General features: G+C 44.1%; 1 protein-coding gene across 1 annotated transcript; it reads right to left on the bottom strand.

The window, feature by feature from the left end:
* Positions 1–313: 313 nt before the first annotated feature.
* LOC135710071 (proton-coupled folate transporter) lies at positions 314–15,471 on the bottom strand. The gene is made up of 5 exons (XM_065232521.1): positions 15,320–15,471; positions 2,125–2,418; positions 1,061–2,065; positions 674–999; positions 314–609 (listed from the first exon to the last, which is right to left on the bottom strand). Exons 2-5 carry the CDS (start codon positions 2,143–2,145, stop codon positions 474–476), a joined length of 1,488 nt encoding a protein of 495 aa, XP_065088593.1. The 5' UTR covers positions 2,146–2,418; positions 15,320–15,471; the 3' UTR covers positions 314–473.
* Between the last annotated feature and the right edge of the window lie 393 nt (positions 15,472–15,864).

Here is a 15,864-nt window from a genome sequence, read left to right as displayed (position 1 = left end):
TGAGCTTGTAGGTACATGTGGAACAGTTGGTATAAAGTGAACTTGTAACTTTTTGAACAAAGATCAAATCGATTAACAATCTTCCACAAAGTTGTTTTGTATAGTATTCTCAATCAAAGTCCGAGATTTGGTGGAATTTGAGCAATATTTCGATTTTTGGTAAGCAAATGAATAGGATCGTTCCATTTCCCAGACGTTTTCCCATACAAAATTTAAAATTCGTTGAAATTGTGCACAGTTGTTGGGAACCTTAATACGTATTGAAGGAGCAGTTAGTAACAGGAATGCGAAAAAAAAACGCTTTAATGCTTGAAAAGCAGAGATGAGTGGCCCTGGTTTCAAATAATAAAAATCCAGAATACCATTTTGATCTGAAGCTACTAGCTCAGATATCTTTAAATTCGTACATTACTTATCATCTAAGTCTTTTGATGCCTTCCATCCACGCTGAGAGTCTTACTTAATTTTTTAATCTAGCTTTGTTCGTTGCCCTCCACCGCGGCAACCGTCCCGACGTTCACCGGCAACTTTTCGTCCTCAATCAGCCCATTCCGGTTCTCGGTGGTGCCGTCCTCGAACGTTTGCCCTCGCAAGGAGATGTGAACAGCCCTAAAACCGGAGCGTTAAGTGCGTTAAAAATATCCTCATTTTGTCATAAATCACCCATACTCACATCGTTAGCAGGAACACCACGGCTTGGGTTCCCATGGTCAGCAGGAAGAACGCCTGTGGGAAGGTGTCGATGGACGCATTGTAGATCTGCGTGTACAGAACGCCACTGACCAGAGGGACGGCATTGTCGAAAACGGACAGGAACGAGAAGATGATGCCCCGCTCGGTGGTGGGAATCATTTTCGAGATCATCGATCGGAGCACCGGAGCCACCACGGGACCCAGACTCGATATGGTCGCACCGATGTACAGCAACCAATCCACTTCGGCGAAGATGTAGACGAATCGCGCCGTAGCATGGGCCGTCGCACCGATCATGATGATAAACTTTCAAGGTGGGAAATTGATATTTAGCGATCGAATTTGATTGGAATTTTGCTGGTCTTACCGTATCCTTCATGTGGAGGACCTTGGTAAAGAAGGGCACCCCCAAGAACATCATCACCACGTAGGCAGCCGATTGGTACGTCTTAAAGTAGCTGTATAGGTCGGCGTTCCAGTTGAACTTGAGTTGGGTGTACAGGTACATTTTGGGCTTTTCGTCGCGTTGGAATGTGTAGAAGGACATGGCGACCATCAGGATGTACAGGTAGATCCTTCGGTTCATGGTGCGCTTCTTGAAGAACGTCCTCAACGATGTGACGACGTGGTTGCGATCGAAGAAGTCTCCCGGCATTCGGTACCACGGGAGTTCCAGGATTGAGACTTGGCGATCCGTGGTACGAGATTTCAATCGCGCGATGGAATAGATTATGGAGAGGAGTAGAAGTGAGGCATTGATCGCAAACATGATCGTGAAGGATTTGGCAGTACGGTTGTAGATCAAAGTGCCGATGGCGACACCGATGGGCATCGTGCTGAGATAGGTTGCATCCAGGATGGTGATCCGCATGGTCCGATCCGCCACGGTTGTAATGTCCGATATGTAGGCAAAGCACGATGCGAAGATGGCAATGTCCGCTCCGGTCAGGACACTTGGAATCGTTGCCGTGTAGATGATGTACTCCACGGGCCACGAGTCCATTCGAGTATTGACCACGATCATCACCGAGTACACCAGCTTCCCGATCAACCCCAGGATCAATGGGAGCTTACGACCTCGTCGATCAGACCATGCCCCCAAGAACAACGCCAACACGATCGGAACGAGGTACATCGCAATGTTGTTCCACATGTGAAAGGTGGACGTCGTAATTTGTACCTCCTTCTTAATATCCTGGTAGTTCTCGATGTTTATGCAGACATCGTGAGAATAGCCGTGGTTTACCGTGCAGGCCTTGTACAGGAAGAACACCTGCTCGACCACCGACGTCAGTATGAAGGCCATCATGTACAGGAACATCGACGGTTCCACGGTGATCTTGTGGTACCATCGCTCGACGCGAAGCGGCACCTACAATCAGAACAAACCAATTGACGCTATTCCAGACGCATTTGATGAACATTCCTTACCTCAACCCCTTCATCGCTCATGGTGGTGATAAATCACATGGCCTAACTCGTAACTAATTGAAGTGTCGAGACTGAACTGCGAAGAAAGACTACCGCAACTAGAGCTATGGCTCTCAGTGAGGCGCAATATCAGCTGGAGATGCTTAATTGAGATAACGGGTCTGCTGTCTGCTGGACGTGAGATTGTCTTCGCTGCTGCTGATGATGAGAAGCAAGTGGCGGTGGTTGATGCATTCGGGGAGATTCAAGGCTGTCGAGGCTGACACGTTGGCAAGATTTCGCTTCGGAGTGGTGCTGGAAGAACATTCAACGGGGGGATTGTAATTTGAAATTATGCTAATATTATGATATGGAGTGTGCTTATACGAGGGTCTCAGAAAACTGTCTCATCTTTTTTTTATGCATAGATAATTCGTTTATTTGTCAAGGCTCATTCGCATTAGCTTCACGAAGCCGTTTATTTCGGTTTCTAATGGCAAATTTCCAATATCTAAGTCCTGAATAATCTTCAGGGCCCATGTCCAAACAAATTAAAATCTCCAGGTATGAATTTTCTTTTTAAAGATATTTCAATACATTTCTTGATCGTATTTTGAGGGACCAAAATTCGAACAACTGATAAAATATTACGTATAAGTGTACGGACATTGATCCAGCACAGTATACGTTGAAGATGTGGAGCATTTTGCTGCTCTCGGGATAACCAGATCACGAGTCCATTCTGTTTGGACTAGTAGAGTGTACTCGGTACAGTGACTAGTAGACTGATGTAAAATTTGAAATTATTTCCCCACAACGGCTCCAAATCGAGTCTTGGTTAGTCTCCTAAAATTTGAACTAATTTGGTAAGAAACTGAATTGGCACAAACCATTTGAAATGTTACGCTTCCTTCGAACTGCGTCTTGACTAGCTCAACATACTCCTTCAGCTTCTGGAGCGCTGCAGACTTCTTAGTTCTTCTAATACGGTTCGTAAAATCGTGATGTCCTCCGTCGATAGTTGGTGGTCCTCTGTGAAGATGTATTCTGCAACCTTTGATTTAAAATCATATGTTAGGCCTTTTTCCTCTTGCTTTTTGGCCTTATTAACCTCCGCTATATGTTCTTTAAATCTAGTTGCTAAAGTTCTCTTGGTTCGTCCTACATATACTTTGTTACAATGATAACAGCTTATTTTATATACAAGTGCTTTACCTAAAACATTAACTGGGTCCTAACAATGATTTCAACTGGTTATGTCTACTGGTGAGAACTAAATCTAATCCGAATTGTTTTAACTGTGGTCTTAATTAACAAGAGTCACGTTAAATTTAAGTTTCTATAGGAACAGGTACTCCGCTGCTTACTCGTTGATGTGTCCTAGGTAGTAACTTGAAAAGCCATGTGTGTCCGTTTCCTTGATCCCTGTTGAGTAAAGTTGAATTACGTTGTTTGTTGATCTCGAGGCTTTCTGCAACATCCAAAAATGAAATGCGAGAGATCGTGTCTGCAGTTGGTTCCCCCACCCACAAACTAGCGAAGTGGCTAGTCGAAGAGTTCCAGAGTATGCCGAATCAGTGCCAGAGTAAAGCAGTTAGTAACACCCAGGAGTTCGCCCAGCAACTACAATCTTCAGGAGACATCAACGAGGACGAGATTATGGTATCTTTCGACGTCACAGTTCTTTTTCCCAGCGTACCGGTTAAGGAAGCGATCAACCATTTGGAGGACTGGCTATTAACACAACGAGAGGATGTAGCATGGAGAAACAAGGTTCGGACGTACCTTAAGCTGACCTGGCTTTTGTATGGAAGAGAACTACTTCTCTTTCCGAGGTAACTTCTACAAGCAGATGAAAGGAGCCCCAATGAGAAACCCCCTATCCCCCTTCTTATGTGAACTTTTCATGGCCAACTTGGAGACAATCCTGAAGGAGAAAGGACTATTACCAAACCATTGGTGGATGTTTGTTGACGATATCTTCAGCGTAGTTAAACGGGAAGCCCTTCCACAAATTTTAGATGAGATCAACAGAATTCACAAGGATATTAAATTCACTCACGAGGTAGAAAAAGACGGGAAACTCGCATTTCTCGATCTTCTAGTCATCAGGGAATCGTCATCATCTTCCTCGTTTGAATACGAAATTTACAGGAAACCAACAAGCACCAAAAGAGTTATCCCCTATACTTCCAACCATTCGTTCCAGCAGAAAATGGCCGCCTTTCACCACATGATTCATCGAATGCAGACTCTTCCACTCAGCGATACAGGAAAGGTTAAGGAATTACAGTACATCTTCGAAAAAGCAAGACTCAACGCATACAAAGAGACCACAATCCTGGCAATCATCGATAAAAAAGCGAGAATTCTACAAAGGACCCTCACCGCAGCACCTGAACCATTGAAACGAGTGTCCGTTCCATTTGATCAAGATATTACTTGTTAACTAAGACCACAGTTAAAACAATTCGGATTAGATTTAGATTTCACCAGTAGACATAACCAGTTGAAATCATTGTTAGGACCCAGTTAATGTTTTAGGTAAAGCACTTGTATATAAAATAAGCTGTTATCATTGTAACAAAGTATATGTAGGACAAACCAAGAGAACTTTAGCAACTAGATTTAAAGAACATATAGTGGAGCTTAATAAGGCCAAAAAGCAAGAGGAAAAAGGCCTAACATATGATTTCAAATCAAAGGTTGCAGAACACATCTTCACAGAGGACCACCAACTATCGACGGAGGACATAACGATTCTACGAACCGTATCTACACCATGGAAATTGGATGTTGCAGAAAGCCTCGAGATCAACAAACAACGTAATTCAACTTTACTCAACAGGGATCAAGGAAACGGACACACATGGCTTTTCAAGTTACTACCTAGGACACATCAACGAGTAAGCAGTGGAGTGCCTGTTCCTACAGGAAATAAAATTTAAGTTTACCTATTTTCTAAGTGAAAATGTACCTGTGTTAATATATATTCGGTAAATGCGTTGTTTTTCTTCAGTCGCGTATTAGTACAAGACACTGAAGAAGTCTGCACATTGTAGACGAAATACGCGTATCTGTCAAGCATAAACAAATAAGGTAGTGGAATTAAATGGAAAATACTAATCCTTCTCTCTCTCATTAAAAACTAAAAATAAATTTTCTCAGTGCATTTTTTGCCGTATGTAGTTCTAAGTGACACCTCTCAACAATACATGCATGTATAGACGAGTGCACGGATGGATTTGAGTTCACTCGCTCGACAAAAAGTGACCCAACAGCGCACTATGGGCAAAAATGGGTCCAAAATTACCCAAAATTCAATATCTCAACAGCACGCTGAATTCCGGCCATGAAAAACAACTTTTCCGAAGGGAAATTGTCCGGGGAATCGATTGCACGTGGTCTTATAGACCGGAGAGCCTTGCAGGTATGTGTTTTGGACCATTTTACCCCATTTTTCCCTACTTTTTGGAGGAAATGTTGTTTCACAGCTCTATTTTTCGTAAAACATAAGCACTTTATGCATGGTTTGAGAATACTATGTCTTTAAACAACAGTTCATGAGATATTAGGGGAATACGGGGTACACTGTATAGGGGCTCTGAACCATTTGGTGGATTATTTTAACTTTTGGTTAAAATTTGACAGATGGAAAGTTATCGATTAACCCTGCTATCCGAGCATGGTTATTTCTGACAGACAAGAAGTTAAATTTTGACAACTGTGGCTCAAAAACCGGTCGATCGACAGCACGGGGATTTTCGAACATAGAAAATAACTTTAACTAGAACTGTTGTTTAAAGACATAGTATTCTCAAACCATGCATAAAGTGCTTATGTTTTACGAAAAATAGAGCTGTGAAACAACATTTCCTCCAAAAAGTAGGGAAAAATGGGGTAAAATGGTCCAAATGTCACTTTTAACCACGAGTTAAATTTAACTCGGCAAATGGTTCACACCCTGAATGGTTGAACGATGAAAATTGAACGCATTTGATTTAAATTAAATGCTTATATATATATTGGGCATTCTAAAAGTGAGACTCCCCTAGCCATGGATACAAGTTCGGATGATTGACACAGTATGAACAGGTTTCCTACGGACTCCATCATTGCACATACCTTTACACCTTTCACTCCATTCGCATCGAATATGACGAAGAATCCCTTCTGCACCAGCCGCTTCACGGATAGTAAACTGGACTTCAGTGCTTTCTATTGGTACTTCACGTAGCCGTCCAGAACCAAGGACGTCTTCTCGAATCAGAGTAAATCGAGGAAAAAAACGAATCATGAACTAGTTGAAAGCTTTAAATGATTAAACAAGCCTTCTTTTCTAGATTTATATCGATATAGTTGCAGTATTCTTCAAACACATCGCATCTATTATAGCAGTGCACACTTAGAAAAAATCATGTAAATTTAGATGCTCTGAGACTGACATATACGAGCGTCAATTTTGACATAACATTGAGTCATAATAGACGCGAAATTCAGCTCAATCAAACGTAATTTCAAACTTTTCAGTCTCGGAGCACTTAATTTTACATTAAATTTTTGTTTACGTCTCATCCATTGTGTCAAAGATAAATTCCGTCACGTGTAAGATTAGGTATTTTTAAGTGTGTGGCTTCGCGTAGCCTCACTTTTTACCTGCGCACTAAATTTTAAGACCTGGGTAGAAATTGGGTAAGCACTGTATTTGGAATATTTTGACCTAGGACTACGTCTTTGATTTCTATATGGGGGTACACTTTGTGAAAACCGAAAATGGAACATGTAACAAATTAAGAAAGATTTTGAACGTTAATAACTCAGCTGCCTCTGGTCCAATTTCAATAATTTTATCATCAATCGATCAGAAATATGGCTACGACAATGCTTCCGAATGTTTATTTTCAACAAGAAACTATTGAAAAACTTGTAAATGTCCAGCATTGTCCAAAAGCGTCAAATTAACTAACAAATCCACCAATTACGTACATGCATATGCTGCTTCCCCAGTACAGTCGTCAGAGAGTAGTAAGTAGACGAAACAAGTCGAAGTGGCATTCGTGTCCGATCCTCGGGCGCGTGCGAATTGGGTGGATTGAATTGCGTAATATTTTGCACACTCATCGCCATATTCAGAACCAAACGTAAATTCTTCGAGATAACCACCATCCGTCATCTGGGTCGCCGTGGCGGTGTCTGACATATCTCCGGTCTGATTTACGAGGTGTGCTGAAGGTGTTCCATAGATGTCATCTACGTTTTGAAGTGACAGAGACGCACTCGGAGGTTAAATCCTCACCAACTTTGGCAAAAAAACGGCTCTTTTAAGGGCCACCAAGCTTATTGCAGTAAAGAGTAGGAATAGAATTCATCTGCCTGTTTGTCCATATTCAGAACCAACGACCACACAAAATGCTCATGTAATCAAACTGGAAGCAGGGGTACAAATTATTTTGATCAACCTTGATCAACTTTGAATCGCCACGGCTGGATATTTTCGATGGAAGAAGCAACAATCTAGCATCTAATTCGACGAAGACGGCAGGACACATTTGTGAAGCCGAGTTATTTACGAAAGAGAGTGTCGATGAAGAGAATCGATCAATGTAGATAGGAACTATTGAAAAGATGTTATACCTTAGATGTTATACCTTAGAACATGCCGGTGGCACCAACTGAGATTGGACCCAGGCCTGCTGGGGTGAGAGGTAATCACACTTACCACTACACCACCGGCACCTATATCTTTCAAGGTGATATCACGGCGAATTAGATCGACCCAAATTTGAGTTAAGTTATCTCAGAAATAAGAAATAAAGTGCAGGAACTCTGCGATGATAAATTTGCCTCATGTTTTCCCAGGATTTTCCAGGGAAAAAATCCCGAATTTGAGAAAAGTAAAGATTGGATTCACTCAGTCTATTGGTACTACTCCGAAACTGATTTTTTAGGTTTTCCACAGGAAACCATGAGACAAATTTACTCATCGCTGAGTTCCTGCACTTTTGGCCATTATGAGTGAACTGAACTCAAATTTGGGTCGTTCTCATTCGCCGTGTACGCAAAAAGAAAAGAGCCAGTGTCGCTACTTGATAGCAAACTACTCATAATGGGAGGAGTCTTTGTAGCTTTTATACCACTTGGTTGCACATCATTCTGCTTTAACCTGAAAAGATATAAAAGAGCGCTGCTGTATGACATAAGTTCATCAGTTGATCATTCGCTGCCAGACTGTTGAGCAGTTCAGTCGATTTGAATTCTCTCTAGTTTCGTTCGTTCGTTCGCAAGTCGAATTAGCTCCGCGTTGTATAGTGACGCTCTCGCTGACCCAGCCATGGGTAAGAAATCGCGCGGTAACGCGAGTGCTGGCTTACCGGGAAAACAGACTCTCCCAGGAGACGGCGCGACCACCGAGCCAGCTCAGAAGAAGCAGAAGAAAACCCCATTGCCCGTCCCGACAGGCGTTGCGGACCCGCAGCCGGGGCCTCCCGGAACTAAACGACCCAGACCTGAAGACATCAGCGCCACCGCATCGGCAGCAAAAAAGCTGCTGAGCAACAATCCGTTCTCCGCCCTGCAGAACGGAGCCCAGCCGCAGTCGGACCCTGAGACGGTGCCTAAAAAAGTTAAGTTGCCACCCTTCTATGTGAAGGGCTTCCCTCCCGGGCTATGGGAGCAGCTGGATTTCTACATTAAGCAGGGCCTTCGCTGCACCATTCAACGGTGCACGGAAGGCTACAAACTGATGGTCTCGGCCGAAAATCACTACAACGCAGTCCAGGCCCTCTTGGACAGGATGAAGCTGGAGTACTTCTCCCACGACGTCGAGGCCACCAAGCCGCTGAAAGTGGTGCTGCGCGGGCTCCACGACATGGACACCACCACCTTAATGGACGAGATTAAGGCGAACGGCCTCAAGCCGGTCGAAATCCACAAGATGACCCGCAGCAAGGCCATCAAGTATCGTGACCAGCTCTACCTGGTCCATCTGGAGAAGAACTCCACAACCGTGAAGGATCTCCAGACGACACGCACACTGTTCCACATCGTAGTGAAGTGGGAGCGGTATAAGCCAACCCACCGTGGCGTTACTCAGTGCTCGAACTGCCTATTGTTCGGGCACGGCACCAGGAACTGTCGCATGGCCAGCCGCTGCATCAAATGCGGCAAAAACCACAAGATCGACGACTGCGACAGCATCGAGGAAGCCGCTCCCACATGCGCCAACTGCGGTGCTGCCCACAAGGCCACGAGTAAGGCCTGTCCGAAGCGGGCCGAATACGCCGAGATCCGGAAGAAGGCCTCGTCCAACAACCAGCCCGGTCGCAAGAAGGTCCCGGAAAACAACGCGCAGAACTTTCCTCCGTTATCACCGGTCCAACCACGGCCAATTCCAGTGTTGGCGCCGCTCCCGCTCAACCAACAGTTGGCTGCTGCCCAGTCGGCTGCCGCTGCAGTACCCAGTCAAGCCTCCGGCCCATCGACGGATCCCCCTGCTCCGGGATTGGCCGGTACAACCGGTGAAGCTACAGACGATTCTCCGCTGTCAACGGATGAGATCGTCACACTGTTGGCCCAGGCCATCATCATCAAGCGCACCTGCGCAACAAGAACACAACAGCTCCAAGCTATCATCTCCTTCGTCGCTAATTATGGACCGTGAACCCATAAAGATCGCCAACTGGAACGCTCGCTCCGTCGAAAAACATTGAGCTTGCAGACTTCCTCCGCAAGCACGACATCGACGTGGGCCTTCTCACCGAGACCCACCTCAAGACCGGTGACAGCTTCTGGCTGCCCGACCACAACATTGTCCGGCTTGATCGCACCAGCTCCAGGGGGGGCGGTGTCGCGGTCATCATCAAGAAAGGCATCAAGTACTGCACCCTACCCCACTACCGCACTTCCATCATCGAGGCCGTCGGCGTTGAGGTGGAAACATCGACCGGAAACGTCCGGTTCATCGTTGTCTACTGCCCCCGGCAATGTACCGTTAGCAATGGTACAGCACAGCAGTTCAAGAACGACCTTGCCATCATAACCCGCACCAATGCCCGCTTCGTAATCGGAGGGGACCTGAACGCCCGGCACGAGGCCTGGCGGAACTACCAGCAGAACCAAAACGGCCGCCTGCTATTCGACCATTCCCAGCATGGTCTCTATTCCGTCTGGTTTCCGGACGAACCAACCTTCACATCACCGGCGGGCAACCCATCGACGCTGGACCTGTTCTTGGCAAACACCAGATTAGCCAAGCCGGTTGCCGTCAACGACCTGAGTTCGGACCACCAACCGGTGCTGACCGAGCTGGGCTACAACGTGGCCCCTGCACCGTGCCAGCGGAAGGACTACCATCGAGTCAACTGGGTCCAGTTTCGACGCGTGGTCGACCGCCACATCGACGACAACCCACCACTCGACACAGTGGAGGACATCGACCGGGCTCTGGAGGGTCTCCATCAAGCCATATCCGTGGCTGACGAAGAGTGCGTTCGACGAGTTCCTGTGAGGGGTAAGTTTCAAGCAATTGATTCCCACACCAAACTCTTGATTCGGCTCAGAAATGTTCGTAGACGCCAGTTTCAGCGGACTGGGGATCTGCAGCGTAAATACGAAATGGTCGATCTGAATCGGCAGATCGCTTCCAGAATGGTCTCAATCCGGAACGAGAGTTTCGGGCGGCTCGTTCAGAACCTGGACGACCGTTCCAGACCATTCTGGAAGGTTGCCAAGGTGCTGAAGTCTCACCCCAAGCCCATTCCACCACTTAGAGTCAATGACGAACGGCTTATCACCAACGAAGAGAAGGCCAATGCAATTGGGGAGCACATTGCCCAATCGCATTTGCTTGGCTCTACAATCCCAAGTCCACTCGAGAACCAGGTTGTGCAGTGCGTCCAGACGTTAGATACCTCCCCTTGTGCCGTCCCTCCAGAAGAACGGATTACAGAGGAACAAATTTGCTCAGCGCTGAAATATAGTAAAAACATGAAGGCTCCCGGGTTTGACGGAATATTCAACCTAGCGTTGAAAAATATCAGCCCGAGGGTCCACTCGCTGCTGGCTGCCATCCTCAACAGATGCTTGGAGCTGCACTACTTTCCAAGCATCTGGAAGGTGGCAAAAATCATCCCGATCCGCAAACCTGGGAAAGACCCTTCACTACCGTCAAGCTACAGACCGATTAGCCTGCTCTCAGCGCTGAGCAAGCTGTTCGAAAAATTGATCCTCAGCCGACTAAACAAGTTTGTGGAGGAACATGACATTCTTCTTCCGGAACAGTTCGGGTTCCGTAAGGGGCATTCCACCAATCATCAGCTAGTGCGGGTGATGAATAACATCCGGAGTAACAAAGCTGTATCCAAGTCCACAGCAATGGCCTTGTTAGACGTCGAAAAGGCGTTTGACAATGTCTGGCACGACGGACTTATATACAAGCTTTGTAACTCCAACTTTCCACCATACCTTGTGAAAATCACCCGTAACTATCTCCAGCAAAGGTCGTTCAGGGTGTCGTTGAATAGTTCCCTTTCGGGACAATTTCCGATCCCAGCAGGTGTTCCGCAAGGGAGTCTGCTGGGACCACTGCTTTACAGCATCTACACGTCGGACATCCCTCCTCTAGGAGACGGTTGCGTGTTCTTTCTGTTTGCAGATGACACCGCGATAGCCGTCAAGGGTAGGATGCCTCGTGAAATTACGAACAAGCTCCAACGATGCCTTGACACCTTTACTGATTATGCCACCACGTGGAAAATCAAAATCAACGCCTCGAAAACCCAAGCGATCATGTTCCTTCACAGACAATCGCCAAAACTTAAACCGTCTCCCTCCTGTACCGTAATAATGGATGGTACAAGGGTCGAGTGGTCCACTGATGTTACTTATCTCGGGATGTTGTTCGATGAGAAGCTCCTGTTCCGCTCGCACATAGAGAAAACCCTAGTTAAGTGCTCCGCCTTGGTTAGGTGTTTGTATCCGCTAATTTGCCGCAGATCCCGCCTCTCAAGGCAAAACAAACTGGCTGTTTACAAACAGATCATAGCCCCCGCGATCTTCTATGCCGCCCCGGTGTGGGAATCGTGCGCTCAGACCCACAGGAACAAAATCCAGGTTGCACAGAATAGAGTGTTGAGGATGATCCTAGATCGTCCATTCGACACAAGAATAGCAGACCTCCATCAAGAGGCAGAAATTCCCAAAGTAGATTCCAAAATTGATGATATGACAACTAAATTTATTCAAAAATGCAATCTTTCTGAACATGCTTTAATAAGCAATTTGTACATAGTAGGTTAAGTGTATATAGTAGAGTAGGTTAGTTTTAAGCTGTAAATAGTAGTATTAAGTAGTTTCTCTTCAAATTCTAAAAACAAAACAAACCAATCCCACCAAGGTGGTCGACCGTGTACTAAGTCTAGGACTAATTCTGTAAAACAAATTTTGAATTTTGCCCATACCTAAAGATGAAGAAAGCAATTAAATCACTTAGTAAAAATTTATATGGTAATCGTCCAAGTTAAACAAAAATAAAGATCATAAAGAAAGACATAAGTTCATTTTCGCTTCGGACGGCGTGGTGAACAGCAATAGCAGCAGTAGGATCAAGCAACAATTGACTGGTCGTGGCAAAGGAGGAAAAGGTTTTGGTTAAGGAGGCGCCAAGCGTCATCGCAAAGTTCTTCGAGATAACCGCCATCGGTCGTCTGGCTCGCCATGGTGGTGTCAAACGTATCTCCGGTCTGATCTACGAGGTGTGCTGAAGGTGTTCCTGGAAAATGAGGTCCGTGATGCTGTCACCTACACTAAACACGCCAAGCGTAAGTGGCCATGGACGTCCTCTTCAATAAAACGGCCCATTTCAGGGCCATCGAGCTTACATCAGTAAAGAGTTGGAATAGAATATATCTGTGCTTGTTGGTTCATATTCAGAACCACAAAATGCCCTCCAGAGTTGTAATCTTGTAACCAAACTTGGAAGCAGGGCTGCAAGTGATTTTGATTGATTCTTTTAATCAACTTTCTCTTTGAAAAAAATTACTACAAATTTGGTACGCCTACAATTCAAAAACGGAAAGAGCTGAGATAATAAATAATTGATCAATTAAAAGAACTGAATGCTCTTCACATCTCTTCCGTCCACTAGCAGTCCTACGCCAAGCTTCCGTTCGTGCCCCTAGGCACAGACCCTTCTATTTTTTTTTTTAATTAATGTAAAATCAGGGAAAATCTGTAAAATCATTGAGTAGACACCCTGATTCAATATGGCCACAAAAATTCTAAACATTCCAAATGAAAGCCCTGACGTTTTCCTTTGGAATGGTATGCCCACATTAGGATTTTAATTAAAGAAATCAATTCTCGATGAACATTTCAAATAGTCCTATCTGCTTTGAACGATTCTCTTCATCGACTTTCTTTTGATAATCACTGCTATGCAAACAGGGTTTGCGTTAATGTTACCTCATAGTTTGTTAAAGGAGGTTCTTATCTAGCGTCCAAAACGTTAAATACAACAGGGAAAGGTTGTGCAGCTGAGTTATTAACGAAAGAGAAAGTCGATAAAGAGAATCGATCAATGCAGATAGGACCTTTTTAAATGTTTATCTAGAATTCTTATTTTACCATGAAAAATAAATATAGCTATCGCTGTAGGTTCTATAACACTTATAATTTTAATTTAACATGGCATAAACTTTTGCAATTCGTCCATTTCACTCCGTTCATCAATTAAATTATAGTCTACAATTCACTGAGCAAAATTCAAATTAGAGTTGGGAGGAAATGCTATACCTATATCAACATGAAAGTTTAGTGCGATAATTTATTTGTTTATGAAGGAAGCGGATAGATTAATAGTTCCGCTAGAGCTCGGCGCCTAATACATAGGTGCCACAGTCGGAAGAAGTGTTAGTTTGTTTACTAAAATGAACCATGCCCATTTTGTTATGGCATGTTTGCTATAAGAAATGCGCCACGTGTTTATTAGCGAATTTCACATCAAAGATTGATTAATTGAGTAGGAAGTCAGTTTGGCACGGCATTTGTGACCAGCATACACCTTCCGGTAGTATGAAACAGGTCAAAAACTGTTCAAATTCGCAGATAAAAATTTTTGTTTTGAATTTCTGTATAGCAAAATAGTGAACTTTTCGTGAACATGAACGGCAAAGAACTCACCAACACTGGGAGACCGTGAGTTCCTGCCCACCTGTCAGCTCCCATCTCGCCGCTAGAGTACGGCAGTGTGGAAATTGAACAGAAGTTTAAATTGAGCGGATGGCCATTAATGGATGGGACAATACTAATCAAACGCGCACTCCTTTACCTAACTCATACATTGATGGATGAGGGGATTTGAAGTATGTCCTAAAATTCACAGGCAAAGGAGTGTGCGTTTGGCTTGCTGTCTGCGGCTGTGGAATAGTTCTAGCGACATTTATCACTACCTAAAGCCCCACGTTGGCCCTTCGCTCATTTTCAACTTCTGTTTAACTTTCACACTGCCGTACTCTAGCGGAACTATCAATCTATTCTCTTCAGAACTTTTTCTAGCTAATACATTATAGCACTAAAGCTTCATGTTGATACTACTATAGCATTTCCTCCCAACTCTGAAATTCGTAAACTTCACGTACGAAGTAACAACACACTTTGGTTGAAAAATCAAATGTTGGTCAACTCACTGAACAACAATCAAATTTCAATCAACCGTACCACATATTCATCATATTCTGCCAAACGACCTCAGCAAACGACGCTACCCAACTAAGTAGTAATCAGCAATAAATATCAATTGGTATATCATTGTTGATCTTTGCTAAAGATTACGATGTTTGACTATCTTGTCACTTTAGCTTAGCAGATGCAGCAGCACGAGTTGTTCACACTGGTTGATAAGCATTTGGCATGATAAAATGCACAGAGAAACGAGAATCACTTGAGTGATTCAAGTAACCTTCCTGAAGAAGAGAAGCTTACAATAAATAGCAGGCAAATTTAACGCTGATAACGTAAATATGCATACCAATATAAACACCGTCACTCTGAATTCCAGGCTGCATAAAAAAACACACGCTTCCGCTAACGAGTTTGCTGATACAGCACTGAAAATAAACAAACACTTATGGCTCACGGCTTATTTAAACTACAAGCACACTTCATATTTCAGGCATTGATCATTTTCAATTAAACGTATTAAATCAATCAAATTACTTACACACTACTAGTCGTTGAACATTTGTATCATAGTTACTCTTAAGCGCAAAAATATCTCTGGTTTCGTAATCAAATTGATTACAACAACAACACACGAAAACAAAAACAAATGAAAATAATAAATGCCGCACACACCCGGGCACGTCAATCGGCGAGCGATATGACATTTGGACTGTCACTGCGGATTGTGTGGTGCTTTCATGATTCGAATTCTCTCTCTCTCTTATAGTTTTCTCAAGTTTCATGGTACTCCGTCTCTCAATTATATTTAATTTCGTTATAAGCTGGGTTCCTGGGTACATTTCTAATCTTTTACACTTGAACTAAATTTACTTTTATTAAAAGGTGTAAACAATATGGTTTGTAATCAATATAATTGAAAACATATTCCGCCCATATTTAGGGCATTCTCTTCCGCTCCGTGCTCGTTAGCATGGCAACCATGCTCATGCACGTGTTTTTCTACGCACATACTCTCGCTCGCACATACTTCTCTTTCTACGAATTAAAAATTGTTCTCTCCCAAGTGAGAAAATTTCTCAGCAC

This window comes from Ochlerotatus camptorhynchus, unplaced genomic scaffold (assembly GCF_037179485.1).
Source record: "Ochlerotatus camptorhynchus isolate MF236.1 unplaced genomic scaffold, CSIRO-AGI_Acam_v1.1 ptg000370l, whole genome shotgun sequence".
Lineage (NCBI taxonomy): Eukaryota > Metazoa > Arthropoda > Insecta > Diptera > Culicidae > Ochlerotatus > Ochlerotatus camptorhynchus.
The sequence above is the reverse complement of the archived record's forward strand: the minus strand, read 5'-3'. Positions and strand labels throughout refer to the sequence as shown.

Bases quoted from the DNA above. Each gene is read 5' to 3' on its own strand.
- LOC135710071 (XM_065232521.1), bottom strand. From the start codon at position 2,145: ATGAGCGATGAAGGGGTTGAG. The intron at 1,000-1,060 runs GTAAGACCAGCA...CCACCTTGAAAG, and splicing joins TCCTCCACATGAAGGATACG to TTTATCATCATGATCGGTGC. The intron at 610-673 runs GTGAGTATGGGT...CTCCGGTTTTAG, and splicing joins GTGGTGTTCCTGCTAACGAT to GGCTGTTCACATCTCCTTGC.